The sequence below is a fragment of the Pelmatolapia mariae genome, linkage group LG1 (assembly GCF_036321145.2).
Source record: "Pelmatolapia mariae isolate MD_Pm_ZW linkage group LG1, Pm_UMD_F_2, whole genome shotgun sequence".
NCBI classification, from domain to species: Eukaryota; Metazoa; Chordata; class Actinopteri; order Cichliformes; family Cichlidae; genus Pelmatolapia; species Pelmatolapia mariae.
Window position 1 is genome coordinate 25,392,575 of NC_086227.1, and position 22,184 is coordinate 25,414,758.

At 37.8% G+C, this 22,184-nt stretch overlaps 1 protein-coding gene across 1 annotated transcript in view; it reads right to left on the bottom strand.

The window, feature by feature from the left end:
• The window catches only part of LOC134629644 (CUB and sushi domain-containing protein 1-like), a 316,340-nt gene that overhangs the window by 143,752 nt on the left and 150,404 nt on the right, over positions 1-22,184 (bottom strand). The window contains exons 9-13 of the mRNA XM_063477161.1: positions 21,369-21,490; positions 7,520-7,623; positions 7,272-7,384; positions 3,058-3,240; positions 2,612-2,797 (exon numbers count right to left, since the gene is read on the bottom strand). Of these exons, the coding sequence (XP_063333231.1) occupies positions 2,612-2,797; positions 3,058-3,240; positions 7,272-7,384; positions 7,520-7,623; positions 21,369-21,490 (708 nt within the window). The remainder of the gene's footprint in view (positions 1-2,611; positions 2,798-3,057; positions 3,241-7,271; positions 7,385-7,519; positions 7,624-21,368; positions 21,491-22,184) is intronic.

A 22,184-nucleotide genomic window follows, 5' to 3' on the forward strand; every position in this document is an offset into this window, starting at 1 on the left:
TATGGGTTATTACAGAGGTTCCTTTGTTCACTTTTGTTTGCCATTTGTGATTTCATGTTCTTTTATTCAGAAATACAAAAGAAGGAAGTCCATAAGTGTCAAGTTGATATAAAACCTTCAGTGAATAGAAATATGATTTTTTTCTATAAAGGCATGAAAGCAGAGTTTGAGTGATTGCCTCTTCTGCATAATTCAATGGTATTTTAGACATTTGATTATGTGACACGAGGACATAAAATTAGACACTGCCAATCAGTCATCGGCAATGAATTGGCAGCAATAAGTCTTTGTAAATATCTTTTTGTGTTCATCAGTCCAAGAACCGATAACTGATTAATAAGCATAATCTGTGAAAAGTGGATGTTCAATTAGTAGCTAACCTTATGGAAAAACAATTATTGGGTGCAGTAATGGTGAATACTCCAGGGAAAATCAGGTAGCATGCAAACCACCAGGTTTCTCTACTTCAGTTTGTTGGTATGGAAAAACTCTATTTACTACAGGCATACAGAATGAGCTTTAAGCCATCCATTTATTTCTCACTTCAGAGCTGAAGTACAGTTAATTTGGAAAATGTGGGTAATTTGGATATACTGTGAGGATTTTAGATACTCAGCAGAAATTTTTTTTATTGGAAATTGTGGACTTTCAGTAAGTTTTTCGGTGATGTAAGATTTGTGCCTGAAAATAAACATGCTTGCATTGCACAGCCCTGCATTACAGCCTGCGCTATAGCTTACATCAGCAATATTCACTCATGTTATGTCACCCTTGATTTCTGGGATTTTCCTTCAGCTTACTGTCTTTATAAAGAAGAAGAATGTAAGGACATATTTTGAAGCCACCGCTGGCATTAAAAGTTTTAGCGCTGGAATTGCCCTTTTAAAGTAGAAGGCTGTCACACAAAACACAATAATGACAGTTCTCTGTGTGCCATCCACAACTTCCACAGGCTGGCAGCAGTAGTTTGAAAAAAGGCTCATTAGGAGAGAGCAACAGGCACCACTGCAGAATTGAGCAGATGTGCTGAAAGCCAGTGCACATTTCCAACTCTACCCTACCCTTCAGTACTACAAAAGATATGTTTTATTCTGCATTACAGGACAGACAACACTGAACTGTGACCTAATTCTGACTTTTGTAAATACATTTTTATGAAATTTGAATTTAAAGTTCCTATACCTTGAATAAATATGTCAGTTTTGCCAAAACTTGCCAAAGAATAAAAGAACATAATAAACGTTTAGAGATTTACATGGTTGAATTTAGATGAAAGATTACTTTTTAAACAAATTTATGCAAATCCAAAAAAGAAGATTTCATGAAGGATTCCAAAAAAAGTACAGGAATCGTGCATCAGCATCATAAGAATGCTTTATCTGTATCATTATGGGAATTTATTTAAATGTTTTTTATATATATATATTCCACGTTCCTTTTTTTCCCCCCTTTTTTTGAGAATCAATATGAACATTTCTAGCATTTTAATGGCCGATCCATCTTTACAGGCAGTTTACAAACAAACTACATCTTCATAGTAGTTTGTTATAAATTTCAGTATATTATTAATATTAATTTGATATTTATTAGTACCAAACTGAAGGGAAGTGGCTGACTTTAGATGGATTTTCATATAATAAAAACTCAAGTACAGCACATCATTGAGGGGTTCTTTTTGCTCTTTGTTCCTGAAGGCACAGATACACTGTGGCTTCCTTGTGACAGAGATTTATCACCAGTCAGAGCAAACTGGAAGACTTCAAAGCAATAACTGAACTGATTTCAGTTAGCCCATTGTAACAGTGATAATTGCCCTGTAATTTAAAAAAGGTTCTACAGAGACAAAAAAAAGAATAGTGCTAGTCAATTATACACAAGTTCATCTTTAATGATCAGCCAGTCAAACATGGGCTTGACTTGATTCAGTTTAAATCAATAACCTTTATTACAATGGGGAACAGCAATCTAATTGCTCTGTGTTTTATGTGAAGTGGAAAGCTATGCAAGTGTTGAAATGATAAATATTACATTACAACTACACATCCAGTGTGCTCATCATTCATCAACCCATCAATGAGATCCACTCAGCAATTCTCTTTACCAGCTGATATAGGATTTAATAGCTGCAAATTTCAGAAACACTCCCAACCTCCCTGCTCCACCCCACCACCACATATGTCTTTTTCACCTATTTCAATTGGCCACACAGACCAATATTTATGCCATAAACTATATACATATGCACAGTGATTAACAAATGTATTAGATCACCTGTCATGAAAAAAAAAATAGATCGTAGAACTGCACTGAAAACATTAAAAATAACTGTGTTCCCTGTTTTTATTTTTTTACTTCATGGTTAAAAACAATAATTATTTTTAGCATTAAAATATCATTTCAATTAAAGAGCTTGCACATACTGGTGGATTAACCATTACAGAAACATTAAAAAACAATTTAGGTGATTACAAATACTGTTAATTTAGAGCAGCTGTAGCATAAACTTTACTCTGGGTGGCGGCCTAATAAATTTGTTAAGTACTGTATACTGAGGTTTACCTCTTAAAACCCCCCCACAAAAGAACAGAGCAAAATATAAACATGCAGTTACCTTCATCTTTGACCACCAACCAGTCGAACTGTGGCTCCAGGTCAAAGTCAGAGAAGAGGAGATGAATGCGGCTTCCCGGTTCAGAAATAATCAACCACACACAATTCAGGTTGTTTCCATATTCCTCTGGGTAGTTTGGGGACAATACAGTCCCTGATGGGGCCGTGAAGTTGAAAAAACATGAGACTAGAAAGAAAGAAAGAAAGAAAGAAGGAAGGAAAGAAGGAAAGAAAGAAAGAAAGAAGGAAAGAAAGAAAGAAAGAAGGAAAGAAGGAAAGAAAACAGAATGTTACTTTTTCAGGTAGCTGGCTGAGAGTGAAAACAGAAAGGCAGACGCTGACAGACAAAGTACAAAAGCAAGCAAGAAAAAACAACGATAATAAAAAATTAAATATGAAAACAAACAGAAAGAACAACTAGCACAGACACAGAAATGGTAGACTTACAGACACAACTGGGTTTATTGCCAGACCACTGATTATTGTGCTGGCATGTGATGGTTCTTTCTCCCACAAGTTCAAAGGCTGCCTGACAAAAGAAGGTCAACACGTCACCATGTTGAAAGCGGTCACCGCTACGGCGACCGAATGCGGGCACCCCAGGATCGCCGCAGCCGCCTCGTTCGATCTCTGTAATACACAAATGCAGAAAGTCACATTTTATTTTGATAATCAACGTCATGTACATGTTAGTTTTTAGATAAGGCGTTGTTTTGCCTGTATTTGCGAGGAGGAGTTAAATGGCAATGGCATGCATACACTGATTTTGAGATAGCATGTGTATTAAATCAATGCAAACTAGACAACAGATTACAAGATGGCCTTGAAATAATTTAAATAAATGTTCCACGTTACAAGGTTGCTGTAAAAGCTACCTTTCCTGGAAAATTGAGCACGTACAATATTTTCTTTTCACCCCCAGCTGTTCGCAGCATATGGCTACTCCTCCCTGAGCCTTGTTCTCTTGGAGGCCTACTGTCACCAAGTGCTTGCTCATAGGGGGGTCATCTGATCATTGAGGATTTCTCTGTATTATTGTAAAGTCTTTACTCTACAATATAAAGTGCCCTGAGGTAACTTGTTGTGATTTGGTACAATATAAATAAAGTTGAATTAAACTGAATTTCATCCAAATGTATGGAGAGTGAATCAGCTTAAATCAAATAATCTTAAGGTCCTTCTAGACTTGCCAGACATAATTGTAGCAAATGGATCAAATTCTTTGGATAAAAATAATACAGAAACAGAAACATTAATTTGCCATTTTACAAGGGCTTATTTAAAATCAACTTCTTTGAAAAATGGGGGCAAGAAACTGTACAAATGCATTTGAACTGATAATGACACATGCAAAAGGGTAAACAACAAAGCTATGCCAAAAATCAGGACAAAATATGTATACAAAATATACCCCCAGAAAACAGACAAAAAAGGAGAATTATGATTTGGCTAAGAATATCCGGAATGTTTCGTTTATTGTGTTTGTTTTTGAACGAGTCGGGAAAATTCAAATGGGCTCTTTTCAAGCTGTCTGAATGCAAAGGCTTCAGTCAGAAGGGGTGATGTTATTGCTTTATGGAGCAGAAAGCGAAGCGAACATGTCTAGCATCAGTTATATTACACTGTTGCGTTAAGAAGTGAAATGCAACCTGAAATTCAACGGGCAAAACTTCATTTTGTTTCCTACCTCAAAGCTAATTACCATCAAGGTAATTGTGGTGTAATTCAGCTCTAATTGTGAACAGCAAAACAATAAGTGGAGACGCACAGGTAGATGAAAACACAGACACTGATTCATGCACACTCTTGTTAAGTAATCAGCAGGAGGTGGAAATTGAAGAGAGCAATACTAATGTTTGTGACGTGGTATAAAATATGACTTCCCCTACTTCCCTTGTGCACATTTTAAGACACATACAGTATGCTGTGCCTGCCCTATGTTCTCTTATTTACACCCTTTCCTCTGTCTCTGGCAGTACTCCTTTTAAATAGTTTCTGTTCTTCTCTTCCATTATGCGTCTTCTTATTGCTCCAGCTCTCTAAGTCTGATACACTGTGATACACTGTGTTTTATTGGCATTGGTGTCACATTAGCGGTACTGTCGACCTGGCCTGCATCCTGTTCTATTCATTTGTGACTCATTTTTATCCCTTCTTCTCTTAATGGGAGTGTGTTTTTTATCCATCCCATTCCCCTCGCTCCCCTACTTTAAAATTTGACATTCTACCAGACGTCTGTCATCTTGTAACACATGCTCCACCATGCTGCTGGATTCGCTTTGGGCAAACACATCTCAAGGTGAGCTGTGTGTATGTGTGCATGTGTTCAACACTTTTGCTATCTTCTGGGATGTAACTGCACCCACAAGAACAGAATACTCAAAGAAGCAGGAGGCATGTTGGTGGCCCATAGCTAGCTGTCACACAGTTGATGAGTGTCAGGATGGATATCAGCAATCTTGAGCCCCCGGTAAGTCTGCCATTATTATTGTAAATGCTTCTCTCTTCTGAGCTGTTTCTTTCTAATGTTGCTTTTTAGACTTTTACTGAAGTGAAGATTATATATTTACATCTGAACAAAAATATTTTACGCTTCTTTTTTCCCATGCTCACAGCCACACACTGCACACAGTGCCTCTTACAAGCAATCTAAGTACATAATTAAAAAACAAATAAAAAATCCAAATGAATAAAATAAAGATCGAAATTGTGTTGAGTGTATTTTATTACCAACAATTTGTTTCAAATAAACTTGCTTGATGTATTATTTGTTGTATCATTAACAGTCAAATATCAAACAGTGAAGTATAAAAGTTTTTTTTGTTTTATTTCAGTACTTCAAATTTCAGCAGCAAGTGAAATTGAAATGCAGATCTACTACCTAAAAAATAAAAAATTATATTATGTTCAATCTTAAAGGCATTCAGTCCAGATTTTTCATTCATTACATTCATTCAAGATTGCACAATTTATATTGTTGCACTTTTGATGACAGTTACATTTGTCTGAAAGCCTCAATTATCATAATGTGCTGCGTGTTTATGACACTAACTCTGTCTTTCTTTAGTAATCGCAAACACACACAGCAGGCAAGATTTCACAAGTGCAACGTGATGCCAAAAACAAGACACACATTGAGTTTCCCTCCAGGGTTGAACATGTAAGCATGCTCAAGGGGTAACACTGATCAAAGTTTGTTACGTGGTGACATTATCCTTTTTGACAGTATCACAGTATTAACGCAAGGACACACTCACAACATACACCACAGGCACTTGTTCGGCTGGCCAGAGGGGGAAAAAAGCAGAAACTACTGCATCAAGTCTGCAAAGTTTGTTTTTTTTTAGTTTTGGGGTTTTTTTTTTCTTTCCTTTCAGTTTTGTCATATGTCATAGCCTTGTAATTTATATGAAGTGGATCAAATAGGAGTTTTGAGTCATGAGCCCCGGCATTAGGACAAATACAAAACATATAAAATCAGTGGTCAGTGGTAGGTCGGTCTCATATTAAGCCAAAGAATACCTGTAACATAATGCTCAGTGTCTCTCATCACAGTTACACATGCACACACGCACAGATTTTCTATAGTTCAGTAGACCGTTCTTATTCCTTTGAAAAGTAATTGACCCTGGAAAACTTCACTGAATCAAACACAGCAAAGCAAAACAAGAGCATAACCTTTGTCCCTGTTTCTCTTTCTGGCTCTCACAAACTCCTCTGGTCTGTCTGGGACTTGATTTTGTCTCAGACGGTTTGTCATTTTTAGTCTTTTTATCCGGCCCTGACAAGCATGTTTTTTTGTTTGTTTTTTTTGCCATTGGACATCTATCCCTATATTTATGAAATTACTTTTCTATTTGCCTGTTTTATTCTCTGGCTTAATTTAATTTTGCTCAAGTTAATTTAGTACAGTTTAATTCAAGAGTGTCACTAACATGGTAGGATGCAGTATTTAATCAATTATATCAATATAATAAAAGATGTGTCATGAATATTTGTTCAAAAATAAAAATGAATATGTGCTGTTGACAAATAAAATAATTTATAGGACACCAAGCGATACCTGAAGACTTGACATCTACACTGAGAGGATCTAGGATTGATATATTAAGAGAGGCAATTTGTTGATGCTGTTTGAGACCACTGCTTGCCTCAAAGTGAAAGGTCATTGCAAATCAATACAAAGTTATTCTGACTAATCACCTTTATTTTATGATGTAGGATATACATACCTGTCCTAAATCTTATGACTGTGGGATTTTGTTCTGCCAAGATGGGTCATTGAAGTCTAATTGCCAAATACATTAATTTCTCTTTCTCAGTAAATCATGTTCATATTCTTCCAAATGATCTCTCCGTATTGAAAGAATGGAATATCATTTGAAGGAATGATGTTCCCTTCCTACAACAGAAGGATGCTAACGCATAGTGAAGCTGTTTTAGTCGCACATACTGGTCCAACACCTTGCTAAGACATTTTATGTTGTTTTTGTTTTTTACCGTTGCCATCATTATCTCCATAATTACCAACTTTAAGTAAATATGAAAAATACAAACGCAAAATGATCAGACAATCCACTGATTAACTCACATTACTCATTTCTTACATTCTACATGCGTGTGTGTGTGTGTGTCTGTGTGTGTATTTCAGTGAGGCATACCTTCATATACTGCCTTGAAGCCTGCTGAGCCGATTGTATCGTCTGACTGCAGGTGTAGCCACATCTGATTGGACAAGCTGACAATGAGGTCAGGGACGCTGGAGCCAGTGAGTCTACATTTACATACACAAAAATAAAGTATTGAATAATCAGTATTAGTCATTGCTTGTATTTCATGAATCTAATGTCATACTTAAAATAATACTTTATTAATACGTTCTTTTATACCCAGGTAAAGTGGTTCTTACACATAAAGCACTCTCCGAGTATCTCCTATCTTCCCCCCATCTCCCACAGTCAGTGTGTCATATCCTCTCTCGAGATCAAACTCTTCAAATGACAGCTTTATTACCTGGAAAAATAAAACAAGACAAGAAAACAAATTTAGAAACTGTTACAAACTCCACCACATAGAAACAGAAAGACAGAGAGCCACTGAGGGATTTATTTCCACTTCCTGCAGAGATGATCTCTTGGTTTTTCGCCCTTACAGTTTCAGCCAATAGAAACTTATAATTACATGTATCACTGTGGGAATCTGAAAGTCAAGTAGAGAAATGTGAATTCCACAAACAACTTTCCCTGAAGCAGTCAAATTGTTATATCTAGTTAGATAACAATAGGATCCATTTTACACCAGTTTCTATATCTAAATCATTTTTTAACATATTGGCAGTCTCTGATAGACTAATGGATATTGGATAATCCAATATCAAACTGCTAACCCCTGTATAATTTATTTAATTTAAATTTATATATATGTACACACACACACGTGTATATATACAGTCAGGTCCATAAATATTGGGACATCGACACAATTCTAACATTTTTGGCTCTATACACCACCACAATGGATTCCAAATGAAACGAACAAGACATGCTTTAACTGCAGAGTGTCAGCTTTTATTTGAGGGTATTTACATCCAAATCAGGTGAACGGTGTAGGAATTACAACAGTTTGCAAATGTGCCTCCCACTTCTTGAGGGACCAAAAGTAATGGGACAGAATAAGAACCATAAATCAAACATTCATTTTTTAATACTTGGTTGCAAATCCTTTACAGTCAATCACAGCCTGAAGTCTGGAACACATAGACATCACCAGACGCCGGGTTTCATCCCTGGTGATGCTCTGCCAGGCCTCTACTGCAACAGTCTTCAGTTCCTGCTTGTTCTTGGGGCATTTTCCCTTCAGTTTTGTCTTCAGCAAGTGAAATACATGCTCAAACGGATACAGGTCAGGTGATTGACTTGGCCATTGCAAAACAGTCCACTTCTTTCCCTTCAAAAACTCTTTGGTTGCTTTTGCAGTATGCTTTGGGTTGTTGTCCACCTGCACTGTGAAGCGCCGTCCAATGAGTTTTGAAGCATTTGTCTGAATATGAGCAGATAATATTGCCCGAAACACTTCAGAATTCATTGTGCTGCTTTTGTCAGCAGTCACATCATCAATAAATACAAGAGAACCAGTTCCACTGGCAGCCATACATGCCCACGCCATGACACTTCCACCCCAGTGCTTCACTAATGAGGTGGTATGCTTAGGATCATGAGCAGTTCCTTTCCTTCTCCATACTCTTCTCTTCCCATCACTCTGGTACAAGTTGATGTTGGTCTCATCTGTCCATAGGATGTTGTTCCAGAACTGTGACGGCTTTTTCAGATGTCGTTTGGCAAACTCTAATCTGGCCTGCCTGTTTTTGGGGCTCACCAAAGGTTTACATCTTGTGGTGAACCCTCTGTATTCACACTGGTGGAGTCTTCTCTTGATTGTTGACTCTGATGCACATACACCTGCCTCCTAGAGAGTGTTCTTGATCTGGCCAACTGTTGTGAAGGGTGTTTTCTTCACCAGGGAAAGGATTCTTTGGTCATCCACCACAGTTGTGTTCTGTGGTCTTCCTAGTCTTTTGGTGTTGCTGAGCTCACCAGTGCGTTCCTTCTTTTTGGGAATGTTCTAAACAGTTGTTTTGGCCACGCCTGATGTTTTTGCAATCTCTCTGATGGGTTTGTTTTGTTTTTTCAGCCTAATGATGGCTTGCTTCACTGGTAGTGACAGCTCTTTGGATCTCATCCTGGCAGTTGACAGCAACAGGTTCAAAAAGCAAACAGCACACTTGAAATGAACTCTGGACCTTTTATTTGTTCATTGTAATTGGGGTAATGAGGGAATAACACACACCTGGCCATGGAACAGCTGAGAAGCCAATTGTCCCATTACTTTTGGTCCCTTAAGAAGTGGGAGGCACATATACAAACTGTCATAATTCCTATACTGTTCACCTGATTTGGATGTAAATACCCTCAAATAAAAGCTGGCAGTCTGCAGTTAAAGCACATCTTGTTCGTTTCATTTGGAATCCATTGTGGTTGTGTATAGAGCCAAAAATGTTAGAATTGTGTCGATGTCCCAATATTTATGGACCTGACTGTATATATATATATATATATATATATATATATATATATATATATATATACACACACACACACACTTGGTATACATATTCAGTAATGTGCATACATTCTTATATTTGTAAATATATTTATTCTTATAATTCTCACATTCCTATTCTTATATTTTGCTTTGTTCTTATGTTATTTGTATTTTGCACACCTCTTTTGCTTGTGAAGTTTGAACACAACAATTTCACTCGCATGTGCTGTACCAGTGTACCAGCACATGTGATGTGACAATAAAAGTGATTTGATTTGATTTGGTGTCATGAGTTCATGACAAAAACAAAATATGTCAGAGGAGAACGTAGGAAGCATGCTTCTTTTTTTTAAATGATCTTTTTTGGTCATTTTTGCCTTTATTGGATAGTGGTATGGTGGAGAGAGACGGGGATGACATGCAGCAAAGGGCCATGGGTCGGACTCAAACCCGGCATCTGAGCTATGTGGTCTCTGAGCTAACTGGCACAAATTTGATGGTGACATTGTGCTATTCCAGAAATAATCCATCTTTAAGAGAAGAGAAGAACAAAGGTCTGAAATTTAAGCACCTCTTGCTTTTTATTTAACAGCATCCTCCTTACAATCACAGATTGCATGAAGTCACCTAGGGGACTGCACACACAAACACACACACGACACCCAACAAACACACTTCTGCTGTTGAACTCTCAGAAATCGACTGCTAAATGCCTTACTTGCAGGCATTTTTGTGGCTGCAGTGGCCTGCATGCAGCACTGGATCATCAATCTGCTGTATGCTCTAATACTGGTATTCTATTATTTGCTGCTTGTCCATTATTTATTAGGTGTAGATCATATCCCTGACAGGGTGGATGATGACATATTTCTGCTCTCTTCAAGAAACCTCTAAGAAAGAAGAGCTCAATCAGTGAGCCTCTGGCGCATTAGAAGACTAAGATGAACCCTGAACATGTGATTGTGGTTGAGGATTCATCACAAGGTAAATCACACTGCAGTGAAGAAAAACCTTTGTGCAGGTGATAAGAGTGTAAAAACCATTTTTACATGCCAGAATCAGCCATGCACCGCTGAGCCTTTGGCTATGTTTTTTTTTTTTTTTTTTTCAAAATAAAAATGTTCAGATAGTGTTTAAGGATAGGGAATCATCTGTGGGATTAGCTGCCATCTGACAGGAATGGCAGTGAATCAATGGGTGTACTGTACAATTCTGTATTCATACATGTCTCAATGCATCTTTGCATACATATACACCACTTAAAAGCAGTGCACACAGATATGCAAACAGGATAATAGATAAAAGAAAAAAAAAAAACATGTTCCTTTTTGACAGCAGCGACTTACATTTAAGAAGCAGACTATTAAATATGAGACCAATACTTGCAGAAAGCATTTTCCTTTCTGAATATCCACAGAATGATACAGCCCCTGGCAAAGTTTAGTCTCTCCAAATGGTTACAAATAATGGGGAAAAGATGCAAAACAACGTTGCGAGGTATTAACTCCTGGCTAACAACAAATGACAGGGTGCATTAATAAACCATTATACTTAAGTTGTTTATGGATCTTTCTACTCTATTTGAAGGTTCAAAGGAACACATGAATTTCTGTTTAGTTTTTAAAGATACAAGATCATTATTTTTTTAAATAATTAAAAAAAAAACTCTGAACCATTTTTAAGGACACAATGTTAAGATGTGGCACATTTTTTCTTTGCCTCTAATACATGAAAATTACAAATTTGTTACGTAGGGTGATTTATTATCAAAAAGACAAACTATTCCACTTAACCATTGTCCACTGTGCGATGATTAACACTGCTCTGCCACATGTAAGAAAAGCAAACAAATGAAAAATTGCAGTACAAAAACTGCTACAAACAACTGCAGCTTTTCAGTTAGCATCTTTGTTTTTTTGTTAAACCCGGCTTGTTGAGAGCTACACTCAAATCAGAATCAGAATACTTAATTTATCCCCTGGTTTGTTTCGTAGCAGGCACTCAATCAAAATATAAATATGAGAGACATAAAAATGTGAACTCTTCATATAAAATAAAGTAAAAATGGGGACTGAAACGGAGTCTCAGTTACTGAAGTAGCATTTTTATGTTTCTCCAATACCGTGAAAAAGATTTTAAAAAATGTTCTGCTCACAGTAGATGAATAGAAGTAATGGTAAATTAATTTGGTATTTATATCTATACACAAATAATAAAATCTCGAACAGTCAAAGCTTTTATTGTGAGCTGTATACGTGTTTGTGTCTAATAAGGGTAAAGTTGTTCTTAAGACTGTACAGCAGCAGCAGCAGCAGCAGCAGCTAGAGGTGATAACAAAAAGGGAATGAAGCAGAGCAGAATCCGAAACAGGCTTGGTATGTTTTCCTGCACATCTAAGACTGTGTGTGTGTGTGTGTCTCTAGAAGGTGGTTTTCTCAGGTATATCTGCCTTAACAACTGGGGCAGAATAGTGTTTAGGTACAGCTGTTTCACTCAATGTTGTGTGAGCATTTCTGTTGCCTTATACGTTTCTGTACTTTATTTATGTTTGCGTGTGTGTGTGTGTGTGTGTGTGTGTGTGTCTAGACAGTCAAGGGAGACTACAGACTTTAAGGAACTGAAGCATTATCACAAGGTCATTAGCAAGAAGCTCAGCACTGTTCAATAGATCCAAATGGGCCCATTTAGAAAGACATTAAGAGCAGCCTGCAACCCCAAACTACATTAGATTAGCTTCTTTATTCGCTAAAGCAAAGAAAGCAACAAAGACAGAAAGAAAAGAAACACTGCAGAAGGAAACAACGGTAAGTGCTCTCTGGGCCTTTCGAAATGTTCACCTAAAGCAAACAAGCATGTGTTGATAGTACACATGAAATGGGTTTTTAGCACTTTTCTATATTCACTTTTGGTTTCACTACATTATTTCTGGTTTCTTTCTTCCTAGTATTTCAAGAGAGATATTCTTTGCTGAAATTTAGACTGCTCTGTTCCAAGATCCAAAAAAAAAGTTTTTCTTTAAGGGTGGATGCCTTTCAAAGGGGTAAGTGAAGCATTATCACGTTGAGGTCATTAGCAAGCAGCAGAGCAGCTAAGAGCAGCTCAATAGGCCATTTAAACATTGTTAAGAGCACTGAGCAATTCAACCCTACAGTGAAATACCTTCAGTCAATCACCCAGTAAAGTTATAGTGCTGTGAACTTCAAAGTGTGTGACCACAGTCTGAGAGAGGCTGATAACAATCTTTTCGCTCTCTCATTCCAAAATCTGATGCTTTTGTGAACGCTAAAGTAGGTAATCTAAGAGGTACTTTTAGAGCATTTTTAGTCAACAAAACCTCTAAAACATTACCAGCTCACACCGTAGCATTTCAGTTCATCTATAGCAGAGCAATAACAGGGTACATGCCTCCCCTGAATGTCCTGGAGCAATGGAAGAATGTGGGATTTTAAAACGGAGAATCCCCTACGTCTTTTCACATGCCCTCGCTGTTGGGACGTTATGTTTGGGTAGTACTAGAGAATGCACAGACTTAATTGGATGGACTACTTCCTGAATGCCCTTGTTGAGTTGAGGCTGCAGTTGTGCTGAGTCACAGTGCACCAGCAGAGGGGAGAAATTATCTCATAAAAATAAATAATTTAGTAAATATATAATTTATGTGTCTTTCTACCTAAATACACGTGTTCTGACCAAAGTCAAATCACTGACTTGTAAAAGAAAAAGACACAAAGCACACAACCGCAAATCACTATATTTTGTTCATTACTTCACTGCAACCTCGGCTACAAATGTTCTGGGAGAGGCTTATCCTCCTCCTTAAGGGTATTAGAGCAGGTTTGATGCTTCTCCGTATCGTTATTCCCACTTAGGGTTCTCCAGAAAGAAAGCAGTCGGCCTGCCACGCTCACTTTGTTGTTGTGCTGTTCTATGTTTTACCTAAAAAAAAAAAAAAAGATTTGGAGCCCTGTTAAAATGTCAGCACTGCACACATCTAATGAATTACATTCAGTCGGTCATTTCAGCTGCCAAATAAGCTGAGGTGACCCCTATAGAGGGTAACACATGTGGGTATAGGTTTTGTTTCAGTCTTGATGGCTGTAATAGCTAGCTCCTTATTGTAGTCATGCCCAGAAACCAAAACAATGTTTTTCTTTCCTGACATCTGAATTCTTTCTAAAAGAAGAATCAATATTTTTTTGGTTGTTTCTTTTTTGGTTGTTTTTAATATTTACTCTTTATTTGATCAGCCTTTCAAATGACCCATGATAACAGGAGCATTCAAGATCCCTTGTTGCCAAATGATTTTCTAACATGAGCTTCTTTTGACTGCTCCCTTGTTGCAAAAAGTCACCACAGCATGCAGCTCCACACATTTGATTTGGCAGATTCTTTTTTTTTTTTTTTTTACCCCAGATGCCCTTCCTGACGCAGCCCCCAGGGGATCTGTGTCTCCTCCCATAATAGCATATTTACCAGATTCATTCACTTGAGTCAGAAGCTCAAGGTGATGATATAGGTGTTACCTATAGTAACTACAGCATGTTTTTTTTTTTTGCTGAAGGAACGCAATTAATTCACAAGACAGGCTAAAAGTCTTTCAAATTACAACACTGATGTAAGACTAAGAATAATGCACCCACAGGAGGGACACTTTTTCAAAGGTAGATGATAGAGTATGCCATGTCCAGGTTTCAGTATCCAGGACTGATAATAATTTTCACAATCTTGTGATATACAGGGCCTTGACAGTCGTGGGAACAAGGCTGACTAACTTTATTCTAAAGCAGCAGAGAGAGGCATATGTGAGCATGGTTATAAAGACGTGCCAAAATTTAATGCGTTTTTACTACCTCGAGTTCAGAAAAAAAAATCTGTCAAGAAAACTATGTACTGAGGTGACCTCTTGTCAGAGAGGGAACAGCTGCCCTAAAAGCAGAGTGCACGAGAATTCCCTAGCCGAGACTGTGCAGCTATGTTGACTCACTGGTGAGCTGCCAAATTGGAGTCTGGTACCTTTTTCCAGTAGATTACTTTTAGCCTTTCAGCCAAATAAAGAAGTATAGAATAACCCAAACCCCGTTTGGGGACGCAAGCTACAGGAAACTGATTTTGAAAATAGTCATTTATAGAAAACAGATTACCTATATCGATAATGATCCCTATTTTTTTTTTAAATTCCAGATTTAAGTTTTAGGAGCCTTTCTTTGACAGTCTAATCAGAATTTTAGAAGTACTTGTGCTTCTCATTCCATCTCAAGAGAGCATTATAAATCATCTTTACAGTGTACTGCATCTTGCAGCTGCAATGAATTTTACGATGGATACACACTGTGCCGCTATAGGCAATGAGGGACAAATACAGAAGTGGATTGCATACCAAATGGCTCCTTATAGTTTCTCATCCTAACAATACGTTTTGATCAGCCAGGAAGAGCCTTTACCTCCAAATGTATAAAGAGACTAGAACTTCACGCAAACCAGCAGGCGAGGCTAAAACCTAGTACTCACCTAAGGGTCAACACACTGTTATTTCTTAAATAATAAAAACAGTTCAGAAGTTATTCCTGTTACACTAATTGTTATGTGGGTGGTCTACTGCCAGGCTCTCATTAAAATAGATCAAGGTGGGAATTTGCTGCTCTCTTTGTTTTAAGGCTTTGAGCTTTCATTCATGTTCTGTCTTCAGTTGTTTATTGTTTTTCAGGGTCTTCAGAGCCACAAACTTTCCCTGTGTGCTTCAACAAGAGGGCACAGTGCAACCCTTGACAGATGGCCAGGCAATTAGAGGTCTAACATAGATATGCAATCACTCATTAACAGTCTACCTGACCTGCATGTCTTTGGCTAATGTGAGGAAACAGAATCACCAAGGGGAAACTTGCTTCCCGACACACAGGGACATAACAATAGATTGGACGCTGGGGGTGCAAACTGAACCCAGAGTAATCTTGTTCTGAGTCACACTCCCTCTTCACACCTAAACACCTGTTTACGCACTGAGAATTAACATATTGTGCTTTGGGGAAAAGTGGAAGGAAACAAAAGGGGTTTATAAATTAAAATCTAGATGTTATGTATGGTGTAGAAATCTAACGACAGACACTAATGCTCATGATTTGTCACCGCCAGTGAAACTGATTAAGGCTCAGTGGAAGCAAAATTCACGATAGCAAAGACAAAGGAATGACTTAATTCGGTGGGATTTGTCCCCCAAAGTCATGAGCAGCAAGATCATCATACAGATTTTAGCAAAGCACCTCCTATGTGATACAGTGGTTTTATTACACAATTTATATTTAAAGTGAACAACTTGGATTCATGTAAAAATGCTTCTTAGCTTTTGTTTTTATCTCACAGAATTGATATATGCTCTGTGGGTTTTCGGGTAAGACAAACAAAGTGTCCATCAATTTAAAAATAGACCGGAGAGCATGCTAGCCTCTGTGGCGCACCCTGGATGTGCCCAGATGTGGCACATGTTTATGAGTAGCCGTCCTGCCCCGAGGTGACCTCTGCTTTAAGTGGTAAGAAAGCAAACAGCTGCTGTCTAGCAAAATATTTCCCCTGTCGAGGTGTTACAGCACCTTTGAGTGCTATTGACCTGTCGGCTGGACAGTTTAAGAAAATAAACTGCATACCGGATTTGAGCAACAGCTGTGTGAAAGTGTCGGGGAAATTGAATTCTAAAGTGTCGCATCTGCAGCAACACGACTAAAGTAGAAGTTGGTAACTCCCATGACTGGTTACTAGTGCAATTAAGGTGTCAGTGCTGAGGCACATTGTTTTTCACAAAGAAATGTGTGTACCTGTGCGTTTGGGCTAATCCAGATTTAATATTATTGTGTTATTTATTTCAGCTAATATACGAACAGAGCTGGGTTTTTTTTTTTTTTCTTCTTTTGTAGATAGTGAGTGATGGTTAGTTTTAATCCCTCTAAGTGCTCTGATCAGCCAATTTACACTTTTGTTAAACATATAACATTGCTCAATTATATGCCACGGTTCACTGGAAAGCCTTGGGTTTGGATTTGGCAGCAAACGGGGGGGTTAGCAGATTAATGTTAATGGTGATTGGTATAAATGTTAGCCATATTAGAGATTGGCTCCAGCCCCCTGTGATCATGAACTGGATGAGCAGTTGTGAAAATGAATGTATAGATGGATTGATATTCGTTATTGTTCTTGATTTGGTCAATTTAGTTTTCTGTGCTAAGCTATTAGTATTATTCATTTTCTTTTATTATCATAGCCTGAGTTTAGTTCTCTTTATTTGGTGGTTTCACCATAGTTCTGGTTCTCCATTGCTTCTTTTTGTCGTTTTTCTTTTTCATTTCAGGTAAATCAAGACCCTACTTTCAAAGTCCACCTGTGACTTTTTGTGCCTTCCAGCTCCATTTATTCTACAAAGAGTTTTGAGATGGAACAGAAAAATACCCAACAGCAGCATGCTGTGGGTTCAGAAATGTCCTTTTACTGTTTAGGATTTTTTGCATTTTCAACAAAGAAACTTTAGCATTGCAAATCCAACATACATTTTAATTAATGCATTACCACTAACGGATGACTCCAGTGCAGAAAAACTAAAAAGGTTGACTTTGTGATACCAATGCATCATCACTGACAGCCTCCTTCACTAGAGAGGCATTAGGTTCAGGAATGAGAGCCAAAGACAGAGCTAATACTGTGAATTATGGACAGTCAGACTGCCAAATTACAGTCAAAAGCCAGAATAGCAAAAAGCACCGAATTGAGATAATGTGGTAATTAGACAGCTATTGGTGAATATCTTTCCATTACCATGGACACTGATGGTTATTTACGCTGCACTTTACTGATACATTTTGTCCAGTCTATGTGATCATCCACTCTGAGCTATGGCCTGCATATTGTTTTATTAATGATTGAGAATTCACTCTTATTTCACTGTTGCAGCAACGAAGTCCTACCACCACAGCTACATATAAAAATATAGTATTTTAGACTAAATATAGTCAGTTGCTACACATGCCAACCAGAAGTAGTGGTTTGTAGCAGAAGTTTAATGAATGGAAACAATAAGGAGGGCTCCTTTCAGAGCGGGAGATCATGTTGCACCCAGAGCAAAAAGACACAACCCTTATTAAGCTGGCAAAGTGGGACCACAAATAAAAAGGTAAACGATCGCTTCATCTCCTCCAAGAAACATGAAGCACATGTAGCAGGACATCCAAATGATCACTGATTACAAGACTACTACAAGTGCCTCAAACATTGATGCTTCCCTGGTTCCACTGTCTACATTTCTTGCTGATACTCCATCAGAAGATAGCAACCACAAGGCCACAAGGCTGACTATGGCTAACTTCATTATGATAATGCACTGAATTCTGGGTATTATGTATTTGTCATGAAACAGCATAAAAGCAGTAAAAGCAGTCCTGCAAAACAACAAACTGATGCAGAGTTAGAGTGGACTTTAGCATATTCTGGCTAAGGCTTTTATTGGTCTTTATTGACCTCAATTTCTGTGTCAAGTAAAAGTTAACAGAATCTGACAGGATGTTAGAAAATGTATCCTGCCGATGCTAAAGTGATGATGAAGACGACTGCATGATTATCTCAAAGTCCGTACACAATATATAAACACACACACACACACACACACACTTTAATAAAAAGACAGCAGTGATTGGAGCCTTAATGGGCATGTGTAATGATGCATTTCAGGGTGTAAGTGTGCGAGCAGACATAGCACAGATTTGAACAAAAATAATTATCTGCTTGATACTGATGAATCAAATGACTGACACACACGATAAGATGTGCGCACACGCGCACACACACACACACACACACACACACACTGTTCAGTCTTGTTTCTGCTGCCCACCCGGGTATTTCTTCAATGGAAAGCCGACAGTTTACCCTACAACATGTTCTGCACAGTCTCTGGCAGTTAGCAATTAAATTGTCAGAAGGAAAAAACATACATTCGGCATTCATAAAGTCAAATACACACAACCAGATGCGTGTGCACACTCTCACACAAATAAAAACACAGGCAAACACAAAAACACAAATAGCTTTTTCTGCCAACAAGATGTCAGATCATAACAATCTGTATTGATTGTACTTCTTTTATTCAAAACTTAACAGAATGACATACACAAGCAGTACTTATTGGCTGTTTGAACTTCAGCATATAAACCTACTTAAAGAAGTCACAAAAGCAATGCACACTTCAATAAAAACGTTTTTGTTATAACGTGTTATTGATGAAAGAAATCATCTGGAATAATAGTAAGTCAGAGACAGAGTGAGGGAAAGAATAAAGATGAAGAAGAGCAGAGGAGATGAAAAAAGGAAGGTCTACAGAAAGTTCACTGTTATTCTTCTTAGTTCATGCTCATTTGCTTTCTTTACATATATTATTCTCACCACAAAGAAAAACAACATACAAACACCTTTTTTTCTAGGCAACCTACACTCAGGATGCTAACTGGTGGGTTTAATCATCTGTCTCATTCCCTATAAACACAAATTAAGTGATGCTTAAAGATCTTTGCTAAAGTGGGAATACACAGACATAGTACATAGACATAAAATATTAGCATGCTAAAAAAATGTGTTTATGTTTTCTGTGTTCTGTTGTGAACAAAATATCGGTTTATGACATTTGCAAATCATTGCATTCTGTTTTTATTTACATTTTGCACAGCACCCCAACTTTTTTGGGATTGGGGTTGCATCCTATCTCAGTGTCTTGTAGAGTGTAACTGTCTTGTATTTTGTCTCATGTCCTTGTCTCCCCGTTTATGTATGTAGATAGTGACATTCTGAAAATGCCAGCAGCTGTAGTAGCTGATAATCTGTCATTATAGCCCATTCTTGAAGTGCACTCAAACATCAAGCCCTTTAAACACACATGCATGTGAATACACACGCACACACACACACGTCCCAATGCAATGCACAGAATAGATAACAAGCGTCCCGTCCGTAATAAGCCAAGGCTATGTGTCTCTTCATAAAATACCTTACTGTATTCTATTTTTAACTTAAAGCAACATGCATAATACATGAAGAGGACTTTCCATCTGTCACCTGACAATGAGCAAAATCTCATTTGTACATTTGTTGTGATAAAACTATGTAGCCACGTCAGTTATGATTAGTGCGATTTCTTGTAAAGTACTTAAAGTGCGAATGGCTGACGGCAGCTCTAAAGCTGACGAGAAGCCTTTTAAGACCACTCGTGATTGTGATGTTGGTGTTAATAAGATTTCATGAGTGAATTTATAAGATGCGCATAGCTATGTGAAAGAGACAAATCAGCACTAACATACAGGAACATATGAGAATTACGTTGCGGCGAGAAACAAGCTGTTAGACATGGATAGATTTGCCTTTTCTCTCTATCAAGGTCACCATGGCCAACAGCAGAGAACAAAAAGTCAATTTCTCACTCCTTTTTCTCTTTCCATTTTCTCTTTCCACTTTCTTTATTTTCTTCTCTCTCTTCAATCATATCTCACTATTTCTCCATCCAGCTCCCTTGAAGGCTCAGAGGTGAGTAGACTCCATTTCCATCCACCTTTAGAGAAAACTTCAATGTCACATGTCAAGTACCTGCTTGGACATTCAGTCCTTTTTCTTTTCCTGTTCTCTGTTTCTGGTGCTCGCTTTTTAGATATGAAGTAGCAAGCTGAATATTCAGCCCCATTTTCTCCCCTTCCTTTCTCTTCTCTGTAGTTTTCAATGAGCACTGTGCCTTCTCACTCTCCTTGCATCTCTGTACTTTCACCATCTTCAGACTTAACATTTTAAACAAATCAAAGCGAAAGGAGAAAAGCAGATGACAGACGGAGAAAGTGGATGGGAAGATAGCAGTGCAGAATAGAGTAGGTGAGGGAGAGATGAGGAGAAAAGAGTGGAGAATAAAGAACTCAGCGTTTGTTGGGACAAAATGAGAGGCAAGTGGAGGGTAAGGGGGGAGGGAAGGGAAAGAGTGGAGGGCAGAGAGTGCAGAGGAGACAAAGGGGAAGAAGATTTGAAAACATGATATATGAGAATACACGAAGAGAAGAGAATCAAGAAAAGAAAACGTAGATAGACTCGAGCTGTTGTTCCACAGGTAAATAAATTATTCATGTCTCTGCAACAATGGCTCGAGAACCAAAGTTGCCTTGACAAAAGTGGAAAGGGGCGGGTGGGGTGGGATTAGGGTGATGACCGCAGCTGAAACAGAATTCAAACCACAAACAAACGACAAAAATGAAGCCTGCAACAACAGTCCTTTAACTTCGTCAACACTCGACGTAAGAGAATATGTTTGTATACTGTGTCATAGTTTCTTCTTTGGCTCCCTGCAAGTCATGCTCACTACAGTAGTCTTTTCTTTCTCTCTCGGCTGCTCTTTTGAATTTCCACATTCATCACATTGGGTCATAGGCATACAAATTTTTTTCCAACAATATCCTGTCCCTCAAACCTCACTCATGGATTGTATTTCAGTTGAATGGAACTCAGTACTCTTCTTTTAAGATCACAACACAATGTGATGAAAGCATATTGCAGGTATAAAATGTGTATTTTCCACCTGTCAGATTACAGGGTTTTTATGTTGTTTTTTTAAAAATAAAAAACTCTTAGTAAAATTAAACAATGAAAAAGCTCACCTTCTCAGTGTCCATTGCAGTGATGACCCACACACAGTGGGCATTGTTCTCATATTGAACAGGGTAGTTGGGAGAAGTTATGACCCCTCTGGGTCCTCTTAGGTTACTGCCACAGGTACGAGCTACAGAGGAAGAGAGCAAAAGAGAGAAGGAGCAACAAAGGGCTTTTAAAAAAAGATTTATAGTCTGGTCAAAACTGTGCTTGCAGATTCACCTTTTACTTTAGAAATAGGACAAAATGAAAACAGGGTGAGGTAGTGTCAGAGATCAAAATGTTGAAAAACAGAATGTAAGCATATAATATTTATTATGTTTACACTGACTTTAGACCTATGTGTGTGGATTTGTGTGAATAGAATTTTAATTAATAATAGTAATTTATAACCAAATCAATCCAAATTTCTTCCCTTTATATAGCACTTTTCACAAACAGCAAATGCCCACAGGAATAATATAGTTATTTTCTTAATTCTCCAATTACTTAACATATTTCCTTTTTAATGGTCCAAATTCCCATTGTACCAACTTTTAGTATCACCTTGGCCTCCAGTGCTACAGTGTGGATTAAAATCTCAGATTTTTATGTGCAGACTAAAGACAAAAGTAGGAACATCCTGTCTCAAAGGGATGTTGAACAAGTATGTAATGCATTTATGTCTTCTGTTTGGGACTTCTGCAATTCCTTATCTTCCAGTTGTCCTAATAGGTCCTAGAAAAGCTTTAATTTGATGCAAGACATGACTGCAAAAGTCTTAATGGGAGCAGAACTAGAGATTATTCTTCTGTATTAGTTTTTTTTTCCTTGGCTCCCCATTA